Below are 13,492 nucleotides of genomic sequence, written 5' to 3'. Positions count from 1 at the left end.
CTGAAATACTTAAGACTCCCTCAAAGTATGACAATCTCTTCTTTTGCAAAAGACAATGCTTCAATAGTATTAAGAGAAACAACCACTACAAGAAAACAAATCCATAACAACAAATATTTTGCAACAGTTCAAAAATCGCAGCAAAAGTTTATAAAATTGCAACAGTTTCTAGCCACATACAAAAGAAAATATGTTGCAATTAGATGTAATGTGACCATTTTTTTCAAAATTTTAAATGGTTATAAGTTTATGTACAAATGTAGGAGTTTTTTTTAGTGGCATATATTTACAAGTGTGGCAAATATATTAAAATAAAACGAATTGATAAAAAAATTTTGGTAAAAAAATTTCTTGAAAAAAGTGAAAGCTATTTAATTTAATATATATATGTTTTTTAAAATTAATTTAATATATTTTACTAAACCAAAATAAAAGTCTTGCGTCTTCTCATTCTCTCACCCGTTCTCCCCAAACATTCCCTCTCAAAACTCAATTCATTTAAATTTTTCTTTCTCCCATTTTCCCCCTAAAATAGTCTCCTCTCAAATCCTCAATTCTTTTTTGTAAATCTTGTTCTTGATCGATTGAGACCTAAGCACCAAAAGATCAACTCAAAGATTAAATCATTCTTGAGCAAGAGGATTTTCGCAGTAGCCAAAGGAGAAATCGTCCATGTCAGCAAACAAAGGAATATTGAATCGCCCCCGGTCTACAAAGTCTTCCAAATCAGAAGGTAGCTTTATTGTTTTTCCCTTTCGAGACATAGGTTTTTCTTCCAAAATCTTTCTTTGATTTTTATTTGGTTGTTGAAAAAATTAGATTCAAGGTAAGAAATATGTTGGAAACTTATCCTTCTTATCGGGCTCAGGTTACAATCAATCAAAGTTTTAACTCACTTGGGTACACTATAGTTCAAGGCATATAAAACCCACTCTTTAATTTAATTTTCACAAGATTATAGAGTGATTGAGAGGGAAGATTTATAACTGGTATTGTATTTCTCCTTGGAAGGAGATTAACTAAAGTTCCTTTTCCAAATGGATGTAAGATGTGTAATTCTTCATTCTTTTCTCCTTTTAATTTGAGAAGCTTGTATGTGTATGCCTTGGTTTTGCTTGCAATTGATCAAGAGAGGGGAAGAGAATATTAAAAACATTCTTTCATTTTCCGTTCATCTGACTTGAATGAGAATGAAGAGTATTTTATCTAAGTTGGTAAAGCATAAAACCCATAATAAATTTAAAGTGTATGTGGCTTTCTCTTCACTCAACACATGAAAAACATGCATTGGATGTGAGTGGTAAAATAAACTAATACATTCCGATTGAAATGGGATGAGGATTGAAACTTTGCATGTTGAAGTTTGTCTAGGTAAATTACTAATATATTCTGGTTGAATTTATTCATATTTTTGTTTTATCTTTTAGATATACGGTTGGATGAAGACCTTTAAAACATTATCTTGCTCATATTTATAAAATTGAAGGTACCATTATTTAGTGATACCCTTTGAAGTACCAATTTAGTTTTAAGATCTATTTACTTATATTTTTATAACTACACTACTTTAATATAGTAGATGTGCTAATCCTTACAAAGGTATGTTTAGTGATAATTTTATTAATGTTTTTTCCTTGACTTGATTGGGGCATTACTCTCTTTAGAATTTTAATATAGCATTTGTGTTTTTGGTTCTTCATAGGAAGAAGGAGCCAATATGGCAGTAATGACTACATATCAATATCAAGTTGCACAAATCTCTTAATTGACCAGTTTTAAATTTGGAAACACTTGTAGGTTTAAGTAGTTTATTTTCATTTTCAAGTTTTCTTTATAAAGACTTCAAAGATATGGTTTCCCTTGGTATAAATCTGTTTAATTCTTAAAATCCTATCCTTTCCTATTAGAAAATTTATTAATCTTTATCATTATTTATTTTTATGATCAAGCAGATCTCCAAGAAATGATGAATCCACGTCCATGAACTCAACCAAGCATCTTTCATATAATTTAGTATCTCTTTTTGTAGTTGTAAAGCAATATAATATCTCAACAACCTAAATACTAATATTTTGTTTATGATGTATATTTTAGATGACATTAGATATCTTATTTGAACATTCTTCTATTTGAATGTTTTTTGTATTTAAACTTTATATATTACGGATAAAATTTGGAGATATCCTTTTTAGCATATATTTTTCATTACTAAACAATTATATCATTTAATTTAATTTTGTGTAAAAAAGTAATGGAATACATTAGCAATATTGTTAAAGAATTGATTCATAACAATATAACTGTTGCAAATTATTTGAAAATTTTGTTGAAGTTGGGGCTTTTAACTGATTTAATAGACTACTGTCAATATTGCTATAAATTAAAACCTTTGTTACTATAAATCTAAAAAGTGTTGCTATAGATTAAGATATTTGTTATTATAAACCAACAAAAGTGCTACTATAGATTGAACCATTTGTTGTTATGAACAAAAAAAATGTTGCTATAAATTAAATCGTTTATTGCTACAAACAAAAAAAATGTTGCTATAGATAAGGATATAGTAGCGGTTTGCATTTTGATTCCAGCACTTTTAAAAATCGCTGCAATTGAGCTTTCAACACTGCTTTTATCAGTGGTTGTGAGACCGTTGCTATAAATGTTGTAGCGGTTATAAAACGTTATTGTAGACTACATAAACCGCTGCAATAGTTTGGTTTTCTTGTAGGGAACTCAAGATCTACCGTCCTTCTCACTTCACAATCACACGAATTAACAATCTTGTTCTTCTCGGTAAAACACAATAAACAACTCAAGCCTTCTCTTTCAAAAGTTGTAACGTAGTGTTACTTTAAATGCTTGCAGGTGACACTAGGATTTGCAAACACATTTGTGACGTGGGAATTGCCACGCAGGTGCCTTATATTGCATGCATTTTATGCTCAAATGAGATCAATTCCAAATCTTTTTTGAAGAAACAATTTTGAAGAAAGAAAAGTGGAGAGATGGAGAAGTGAGTTGTAGACGAGATGTTCTATTGCACGATTTACCTATTCTTCAAGAATTAAAGAAGAAGAAGAAGAAGGAAGAAGGAGATTGATACAACTTGTTTAAGTGGTTCAGCTTGAAGAAGTTTACATCCACGGTAAAGGAAGGGAGCCAAAATTTTATTAAGCAATCAAAGGAAACATTTACAGGTTTTTTCAGATAAGATCTCTCACTCGATACTCTCTATTTTTATAGACCTCTCTCAGACATTTACTCTAACTAATTGTTTTTTGTTTTAGCAGCTTAACAAAGTAATTTATCACAAGAGGAAAAGCAAAAATTATAGTTGTTGGGCTTTGGGATCTTCAAGAGCAAAGATAAGTTTGATTACAAATCTCCACCTTTGAAGCTTCGAAAGCTTTTAAACCTTTCCTTTTGATTTATTCATCTATCCACTTTCTGACAGTGTGAACTCGATTTGATCCAAGCAAAACTTCAGTTTCTGTTTGGTTACGGGTTTGGTGAGCATATCTGATACATTCTTTGTGGTATGAATCTTTAGAATTTCAACTTCTCCTTTCTCTAGTTCTTCTCGAATATAATGGAATTTAACATCTATATGTTTTGTGCGATAGTGCTTTGGTTATCACAAAAAAATTTGCACTGTTTTTTGTTGAATTCCAGAGTCATTTAACAACGATTTTAGCCAAATACCTTCTTTTACAGCTTTTGACAAAGCTATAAATTCTACATCAGTTTTTGAAAGGGCCACTACTGGTTGTAGTGAAACTTTCCAGCTCAAAAGATTTTTGCCTAATAAGAAAGTGTAGCCTGATAGAGATCTTTGCTTGTTTAGATCACCTACAAAATCTGAGTTGACATAGCCAAACAATTCATTATGTAAAGGTTTATTAGCTTTATATATTAGTTTAGCATTCTGAGTGTATTTAAGATCTCTAAGAACCCATTTGGTAGCTTTCCAGTGTCTTTTATCTAGGCTTTGAAGGATCTTATTTTATAGAGAACCTTTGAGCAGAAGCGGATCATCCAAATTTCATTTCGATTGAACATAAATATTTACTGTAATATAGATAGATTAACAACTTTAACTAAATTAAAGCATGCTTTCTAAAAATAAACAAAGTTCAAGAGATTATACCTTTGAAGAACACTTCTTCAAGTAAATCCCACAAACATTCACCAACGTGTCGAACAAGCAAGGACTCTCCTCAAATAGCAGCAAACAACAACGCAACTCTCGAACCAAAAGAGGACATTACCACTTAGTTACCTTGGTATTCTTGGTGTGAGAACCCAGGAGTAGTGGGCTCTGGCTATTTTGGTTAGAGGGAGTTTAGGAGTTGGAGGAGGAAAACGATCGAGAAAGACAAACTCTATCGCATAGAAGGATCTCTCAATCCTGTAGGCAATCAAGTCTTTCGCATAGACTTTCTAAGTTGATTGTATAGTCTCTCAAGGAAATCGTGTAGAAGACTTAGCAAGTCGTGTAACTCTAAGAGGCTTTGAAATAATAGAATCAAATTTTATTTTATCCCATTTTGCCATAAAACAGTATAACTTCCCACTAAGTTGGTTAGAGAGAAAAAGGGAATAAATTATCAAATAATTAATAATTATAAATAAATATGATAACTAACTTATCATATTATATTTATAACCTATAGTTTTAATATTGTATCATTTACAATATATAAACCATAGTTATTTTTTTCTATTTTATGGCATTTAATATAAATCATATTTATATTAAATTTAACAACTATGAATCTTATTTATAGAAAATATATTTGAATCATATTCAAAAATTTGTTCCTCGAATTGAACTATACTGTATCATATACATTATGTCAATTATATTATATATAATTGAATTAATTGAATTATATCATATAAAATTAAATTATCTCTTATTAATTTGAACAATTCAAATTAACCCTAAAACTGATTCTCAAATAAATCCTTTGAGCTACCAAGGGGAAGCTTGAAGCTCCAACGGTACGTGAATAATTAATGTACCTTTTTAACTATACTATCCACCATCCGTTAACTGTTGGGCACTCCACTAAAGACTGACAACTGCACTCTTCGCACTACAGATATATTTATATGTCCATCGGATATAACCAATCAATAGTATGATGAAGCTTCACAAATCGCTCGTAAGTACAGTTGGACCAAATTACCGTTTTGCCTCTATAGTTATATCTAACTTCTTAAGTACCACTGATTCTTCTAATGAACAATAGATCATAGTCCCATTATGACTAAACCCCTGTCTGGCCATGAAAGGGTGTGCGCCACATTGTTTAAAACTCGAAATCGGCCGTTAAGGGAGCAATTTATCTACTTACCCCTGCTTCAAGGAAGGAATTCCATCTTGTGTAGCTGAGTTCCCAGCTTTTCCAAAATGATAGACTTGTGGAGTCGGCGATTTGGCCACTTTAACCCATACAAATCAAAAGACTGCTTTCATAGGCAAGAGTTCACAACTCACTCAGGATTAAGGTCATGTTACCTATGGTCATCCTAGTGAAATGAAAGTTGAACGTTGTTATATAATGAGACTAAACATTTCATGGTCCGATCTTATACAAACTCCTTTGTATAGAATATCCTCGCTCGCATATCTAATACATGAATAATCAGGATCATATAATTTGTAGTGCTTTACAACATTTGTAAAACTTACAAAGCGGGTCATACTCGTAGTGTTATCAGGATAATGTACTCGGCCTTATCCATATACTACAAACCATTTAGGATATCACTTAAACATGATCCATCTGTATGTCTCCACATACATGTTTAAGTTATAATGATAATTATGGATGTTAGTTTTTTGGTTTGTGATTAATGCAACTAAAATATCATATATTTTATAGACAAAGTGAATAAAATATCAAATATTATTAATTACAGAAATGTTTGTTCATACAAGGTTTACAAACTATAAGACCCTACGAGATTTAGGGCATCAACCCCAACAGGTTTGCCATATATTTGCTAACGACACTTGTAGCATAAGATATGCCTGGTCTAATTGAAATCATTAAGTACATTAGACTACCTATAGCTTATAAATAAGGTACTATTTTCATTAAGGCTTGGTGTTCATTTTCATACTCTTTAGGTGAATTTTCTTATGATAATTTGAAATGAAGGGCAAGGGAAATAGTGATAGCTCATTGGTCATTTTAAATTTTTACAAAAAATTTTCACTATAAGAAGTTTGTGTTATAGTTAAGCTTGAATCACCTTTAGGCCTTTCAATTTCTATTCCAAGGATTTTCCTAGATTCACCAAGGTCTTTTATTTCAAACTCCTTTTTTAGGAGATGTTTAACTTGGTTCAAGTCCTCTATGTGTTCCCTTGCTAATAACATATCATCAACATATAAGGGAAGGTAGATTATTCCTTTATATGACTGTTATGTAGACAATTATCATAAGAACTTCGAATAAAGCCTAGTTTAGCTATGTTTCATTGAACCTCTGATACCAACACCTAGTCGACTGTTTCAGGCCATAGATGGATTCTTTAGAAGACAGTATGGGTATTCTTTTCATTTTGCAATGTATCCTTGTGGTTGTTTTATATATATAGTTTCATCCAAGAAACCATAAAGGAAAGCTTTTTTACCTCTAATTGATCTAATTTCAAGATTATTTTGAACTACTAAAGAAAAAAGTCATCTAATAGATGTTTGTTTAACCACAGGTGAGAAGATTTCATTATAATTTATCCCTTCTTTTTGTGTACAGCTTTTTGCCACAAGCCTTGCTTTATATCTAGGCTCTTGAACACCTAGGATTCCCTCTTTTATTTTATAAACCCATTTGGAGTCTATAGGTTTATATCCTTTAGGTAAAGGTTGTAAAATCCAAGTTTCATTTCTTGATAGGGAGTCCATCTCCTCATTCATAGCATTTATCCATTGCCTACATTTGTACTATTTATGGCTTGGTAAAAGTTAGAAGGCTCGTAATCTTTTATGAACTCTTCAACATTAAAAACATAGGAGGCTAAATCAGCTTCAAAGTACCTAGCAAGAGGTGTTATAGTTCTTCACTGTCTATCCCTACCTAGGGAGTAGTCCCTGTTAGGGTTGATGCCCTAAATCTCGTAGCGTCCTGTAGTTTGTATATACTTGTATGAACAAACATTTTGTGATTAATAATATATGATATTTTATTCACATTGTCTATGAAATATGTGGTATTTTAGTTGTATTAACCATAAACCAATAAACTAAGATCCATGGTTATCATTGTAACTTAAACATGTATGTGGAGACATATAAGTGGATCATGTTTTAAGTGATAATCTAAATGGTCTGTAGTATATAGATAAGGCATGGGTACCTTATCCTGGTGACACTATGAGTATGGCCCACTTTGTAGGTATTACAAATGTTGTAAAGTTCTACAAATGATCTGATCCTCATCATCGTGTATTAGACATGCGAGCGGGGATATTCTATACAAAGGAGTTTGTATAAGATCGGACCACGAACTATTTAGTCTCGTTTTATAATGTCGTCCATAATTGAGACTTTCCTTTCACTAGGATGACCATAGGTAACATGACCTTAATCCTGAATAAGTTGTAAACTCTTGCCTATGAGGGCAGTTCTTTGATTTGCATGGGTGAGACTGGCCAGATCTTCGACTCAACAAGCCTACCATTTTGGGGATTCGTCTGATCGGAGAGCTGGGAACCCAGCTACACAAGATGGAATTCACTCCTTCCCGGAAGCAGGGGTAAGTAGATAAATTGCTCCCTTAAGGGCTGATTTTGGGTCTTGAATAATGTTGCGCCAAACCCTTTCTTGGCCCGAGAGGGGTTCGGTCATAATGAGACTATGATCTATTGTCCATTAGAGGAATCAGTGGTACTTAAGGAGTTAGATGTAACTATAGGTGCAAAACGGTAATTTGGCCTAGTTGTACTTATGAGAAATTTATGAAGGGTCAGCCTACTGTTGATTGGTTATATCCAATGAACACAGAAGTATATTTGTAGTGCGAAGAGTGCAGCTGTCGGTCTTTAGTGGAGTGTTCGACAGTTAATGGATGGTGGATAATGTGATTAAAGAGTTTAGCTAATTATTCACTTATCATTGGAGCTTCAAGCTATAGGTCCATAAGGTCCCCTTGGTATCTCAATGGATAGTTGAGAATCAGTTTTTGGGTTAATTTGAAATGTTCAAATTAATCAGAGGGATTTTGATTATATATGATATAATTAAATTAATCAATTATATATGATATAATTGATATAAAGTATTTCATACATTTTTGTTTGATTGGAGGAACTAATATTTGGATATGATTCAGATATATATTTTATGAATTAGATTCATAGTTATTAAATTTAATATAAATATGATTTATATTAAATGCAATAAAATAGAAAAAGAACTATGGTTTATAGATTGTATATGATGCAATATTAAAACTATAGGTTATAAATATAATATGATAAGTTAGTTATCATATTTATTTATAATTTATTAATTATATGATAATTAATTTCTTTTCTCCATAACCACCCTTAGTGGGTAGTTATACGGTTTTATGGCAATTTTGGGATAAAATGAAATTTGATTTCAAAATCTCACACGACTGACATTATCAGTAATTGAGTAAGAGAGTCTTATTATACGATCACTCGAGAACGTACACGATCGAGTACATTGTCTATGCGATAGAATTCATCTTCTACACGACCATATTTTCCTTTAGTCGATCATCTTCCTCTTAAACTCTAAACCTTCCCATCTAACCAAAATAAGTCGGAGCCCACCACTCCTAGATTCTCACACTGAGAATACCAAGGTAATCTAGTGGTAGCATCCGGTTTGTTTGAGGATCGAGTTGCTACTTGTTCGAGGGAGTTCAAGTTGTTCGCTGTGTTTGTGAGCAAGTTTGATCGAGGGATTTACTTGAAGAAGGTTTCTTCAAAGGTATAATCTCTTATCCTTTGTTTTTCATTTAAGAAGCATGCTGTAATTTAAGTTTTGTGCATAATCTGTTCTGTATGACTGTAAATATATGAGTTCATTCACAATGGAATTTGGACAATCCGCTTCCGCTCAAAGGTCCTCTGTAAATTAGAGTTCCTTCAGTCTCTTAGGTCAGGTTGTTGAATTTCTGTGTCTTTTCTTTGTTCAGTATTTTGATTCTCAGTGTCTAATGTTTTAGATGTGTTGTTTGGGTTTAGGGAGTTAGGATTCATATTAGACTCCACCTCAATTTGTGTGGATTCATTATGGGATCTTTCTTTAGAGCTAACTCCCACAGACATGAACATTTCCCTTTCTCTAAAGATAACATCTCTACTTTTTATACATCTTTTCTCAATTGGGTGCCATAGTCTATAGCCCTTTACTCCCTCAGTAAACCCAAGAAACATACATCTGACAGCTCTAGCTTTCAACTTCCCTTGGTTTTGATGCACATAGCCCTCATATCCAAATATTTTAAGATGTTCTATTTTAGGGGGCTTTCCAGACCATTTCTCAATAGGGGTTAGGAATTCAATTGAAGTATGAGGGCATATATTAAGAGTATAAACAGTATAGGACACTACCTCTGCCCAATATTTTCAGGAAGTATGGCATTAGATAATTGACATCTAACCCTTTCTATGGTGCAATTAAGCCTCTCAGCCACTCCATTTTGTTGAGCGGTGTACCTAACTATTCTATATCTTTTAATTCCCTAATTCTTACAAAATTGGTTGAATTCATCATTACAAAACTCTAACCCATTATTACTTCTTAAGAATTTTACTTGTTTATTGGTATGTTTTTCAACTAGGGACTTCCATTATTTAAATTTGACAAACACTTGATCTTTAGATTTAAGGATAAACACCCAGCTTCTTCTAGAATAGTCATCAATTAAGGATAAAAAAATACTTGGACCCACTTAGGGAAGGGGTTTGATTTGGGATCCAAAGGTTTGAGTGTACGTACTCTAGGATGTCCTTAGCTCTGTGTTGTGAGTGTTTGAAGCTCTATCTCTTGGATTTACCTATAACACAAATTCACAGAAACATAGAGTTTTAGATATATCTGTTGGAAGTATGTCCTGTGTTAACAGAATTTCAATCCCTTTTGCATTGATATGTGATAGTCTCCTGTGCCAATAATCTCCCCATGTTAATGATTTATTTGTGATCACCAGAGCTGATTCTACCATTTGAACATCTTTGATGATGTAGAGCCCATTTCTCTTAACACCTATCAGCATGACCTTGGAGTCTTTAAGAACCTTAAAGGTTCCATCACTCCCTATGTATTCACAACCTATAGCATCAAGCATTCCAAGTGAAAGCAGGTCCCCTTTTAGAATAAGAACATGCCTCACATTTGGTATAAGCCTAACAAATCCATCTTTGAATTTTAGGGACAGTAATCCTATTCCTACAATTTTGTAAGCATCATGGTTTCTCATGTACACCATTCTACCATCCCATTCTCTATAAGTTCTAAACAAACCTTTGTGGGGGTCATATGACATGAACAACCTGAGTCCAGCACCTAATCTTCTGTCAAAAGCTGACTGTCTTAAGTGTCTGAGATGGTTAGTGCGTTAGTGTAGGAGAAAGAGTTTTCTACAGGTGCAGAGTTTCATTCTATTTTGCTTTGTTATTCTTGTTTGCATTTTGCTTTCTTTTTAGAGAATAACATTCTTTCCTCCAATGGCCTTCTTTGTGACAATAAGTGCGTTTAGTCTTCTTTTTTCCTTTCTCCTTTTCTTCTGATTTTTGTTTATTTTCCTTTAAATTTTTTATTCCCTTTGGCAAACAAGCCATCCGCATTTTTGTGTCTTTTTCTCGGTAGCATATAACAACTCCATTTCTTTTGACTTTAAAGCTGTGATGATTGTATCAACTTTAATGGAGTCTCTGCCATATTTTAGGGAAGCTTTAACTTCTTTGTAGGAATCTGGAAGATAGTTCAACAGAACAAAGTTTTCATTGTTTTCTCCAACGGTTTCACCTATTGACTTGAACTCGATTGTAAATCTCTTATACTTATCAAGATTTTCATTCAGGTTCTTTGCAAGGTCCATCTTAAACATAAATAAACTTTCTCTAAGATACATCTTGTTAGGTAGAGTCTTGGATTCATACAACTCATTGAGTTTATTCCAGATCATATAGGTTGTTTCTTCTTCTATTATCTATCTCAAAACATTATCACTAAGGTTTAGTATAATTGTTCCATACGTTGCAAATTCGATATTTTTTTTTTTTCTTTAATTGACATGGTGGCTAGTAACTTTGAAGGGTCTAGGATAGCTTTGGATGCCTTTAGTTGCCCCAAGATCTCCTTGATCTTAGTTTTCCATAACCCAAAGTTAGTTTTTCCATCAAACTTCTCGATTTCATACCTTGCCATAGCCATTCTTGAATTTTCAAGAATCTAATTCTTGTATTTTGGAGCTTAGATACTACTGTTACTTTATGCTTGCAGGTGGCACTAGGATTTGCGAACACATGTGTGATGTGGGAGTTGCCATGCAGGTATCTTAATATTGCATGCACTTTATGCCCGAATGAGATCAATTCCAAATCTTTTTTTAAGAAACAATTTTGAAGAAAGAAAAGGGGAGAGATGGAAAAGTGAGTTGTAGACGAGATGTTCTGTTGCACGATTTACCAATTCTTCAAGAATTAAGGAAGAAGAAGAATAAGGATGAAGAAGATTGACACAACTTGTTTAAGTGGTTCAGCTTAAAGAAGCTTACATCCATTGTGAAGGGAGGGAGCCAAGATTTTATTAAGCAATAAAAGAAAACATTTACAGATTTTTTTAGATAAGATCTCTCACCCGATACTCTTATGTTTTTATAGACCTCTCTCAGACATTTACTCTAACTAACTGTTTTTTGTTTTAACAGCTTAACAAAGTAATTTATTACAAGAGGGAAAACAAAAATTATAGTCGTTGGCCTTTGGGAGCTTCAAGAGCAAAGGTAAGTTTTATTACACATAGCCCTAAAATGAATAAAATAAACTGAAATGCACATAAAATGCACATTATTACCTTAGATTTAGGATTGTTTTTAATGTTTTTGCTAGTGATTTTCAGAGGTTATGATTAAGAATTAAAATTATATTCAAAATGAGCTAAAAAGACAAAAATTATGCCTAAAGAAGTCAAAATCGAGAAATGGATCAAAGAGAGTGAAGAAAAGAGTTGGAAAAGGCAAAACTTCAAAAGGTAGGACAGCATAACACATAGTATAACTACCCTGCCCCTTTAGGCTGTAGATCCGAGAGCAAGGTTTTGAAAAGCGTTGTAACGGCTCAATTGAGCATCGCTATGTTAGGCTAGTGTTGCAACACTGCCCTAGAGCATAGCATTACATTGCGGCAACATCAAACCAGCGTCACAATACTGCAATTGAGCCTTGCGGCACCAAACTTTTATAAATGAAAAATTTTGCATTTTTGGTAATATCTTGGTTTCCAAGTTTTGATCATCTATATATTTGGAGGCTCTTCAACACTCAAGGCACAAAATTTTGGAGAGGATGACATTCAGACCTAATTTTAGACCTAAAAGAGAGTTTATGTTATAAATTTAGAGAATTTGAGGAATATTTTGGAGACTGTTTGAGTTTTATCGAGGCGGACTTGGAGGATTCAAGAGATCAAGGAAGTCTTCAAAAGAATTATTCTTTGGTTCCTTTTCTTTCTTTAATAATTTTGCTTGAAATTATGTATGAGAATATGTTATTGCAAGTTATGAATGGCTAAATTTGATAGTTTTAGGGTATTGATGAAGTTATATGAAATTAGGTTAAATTTAGTCTTTTCATGGATGTTTGTTGGACTTATTTTTTTTAATGATATTGTGCTTCATTCTTATTGATTGGTCATCGATGATTGTTAGTTTGAATGTGGAATTGAGATATTGAGTGTTTAACTAGATTTATATCATAAAACCATTATTAATCTTCCATAAAAATAGTTAGGTTAATAGTGAAAGTTGTTGATGACAATTCTTAGTGCATTGTTTCTTAATTTGATTTCAAGAAATTAGTTATCATTTAAGTTCCAGGAAAATAGGTTACCTTTTAGTGGAAGAAATCTTGAGTTAAGTTTCTACACTTAGGCATGAGGTTTATACATAATTCCATGAATTGACTAGAATAGATCTAATGAAGTAATAATAGATTCAATACCCCTATAACACTTTTGCTCTTGGATTTTAAAAACGATTTTATTGCTTTTCTTTTATTGTTTCAATCAAAAATTCAAACTCTCTTTCATTTCATTAGCTAAAATTGACACTATTCAGAGATAGCTAAACAATACTCGACTTTTAAACCCATTTTATTATATTATAACTTGACCATGTACACTTGCATGCACACAAACCTCACATCATAAACCTTGAAATATGCACCACAAATTAGCATAACCACTAAGCCTTGGAGAAGGAAAAAAATCCTCACAAATAACC

The 13,492-nt window shown here is 32.6% G+C and overlaps 1 protein-coding gene across 23 annotated transcripts in view; it reads left to right on the top strand.

The window, feature by feature from the left end:
• Positions 1–435: 435 nt before the first annotated feature.
• The window catches only part of LOC120081626 (uncharacterized), a 50,478-nt gene continuing 37,421 nt past the window's right edge, over positions 436–13,492 (top strand). For 5 of the 23 annotated variants that reach the window (XR_016530896.1, XR_016530900.1, XR_016530899.1 and 2 more), the window contains exons 1-5: positions 437–733; positions 2,866–3,197; positions 3,291–3,536; positions 11,495–11,544; positions 11,754–11,996. Coding sequence is in view for 4 of the 23 variants with exons in the window: in XM_090315852.1 (XP_090171978.1) it covers positions 11,518–11,544; positions 11,922–11,996 (102 nt within the window). In the remaining 19 variants the exon portion in view is untranslated. Of the gene's footprint in view, positions 734–2,865; positions 3,537–10,959; positions 11,038–11,307; positions 11,378–11,494; positions 11,644–11,745; positions 11,997–12,287; positions 12,906–13,492 lie in introns of those variants that run through there. The other 18 variants (XR_016530886.1, XR_016530888.1, XR_016530887.1 and 15 more) reach the window with 15 other exon arrangements.

The sequence above is a fragment of the Benincasa hispida genome, chromosome 7 (genome assembly GCF_027475165.1).
Source record: "Benincasa hispida cultivar pf3 chromosome 7, pf3_genome.v1.1, whole genome shotgun sequence".
Taxonomy (NCBI): Eukaryota; Viridiplantae; Streptophyta; class Magnoliopsida; order Cucurbitales; family Cucurbitaceae; genus Benincasa; species Benincasa hispida.
The sequence above is the reverse complement of the archived record's forward strand: the minus strand, read 5'-3'. Positions and strand labels throughout refer to the sequence as shown.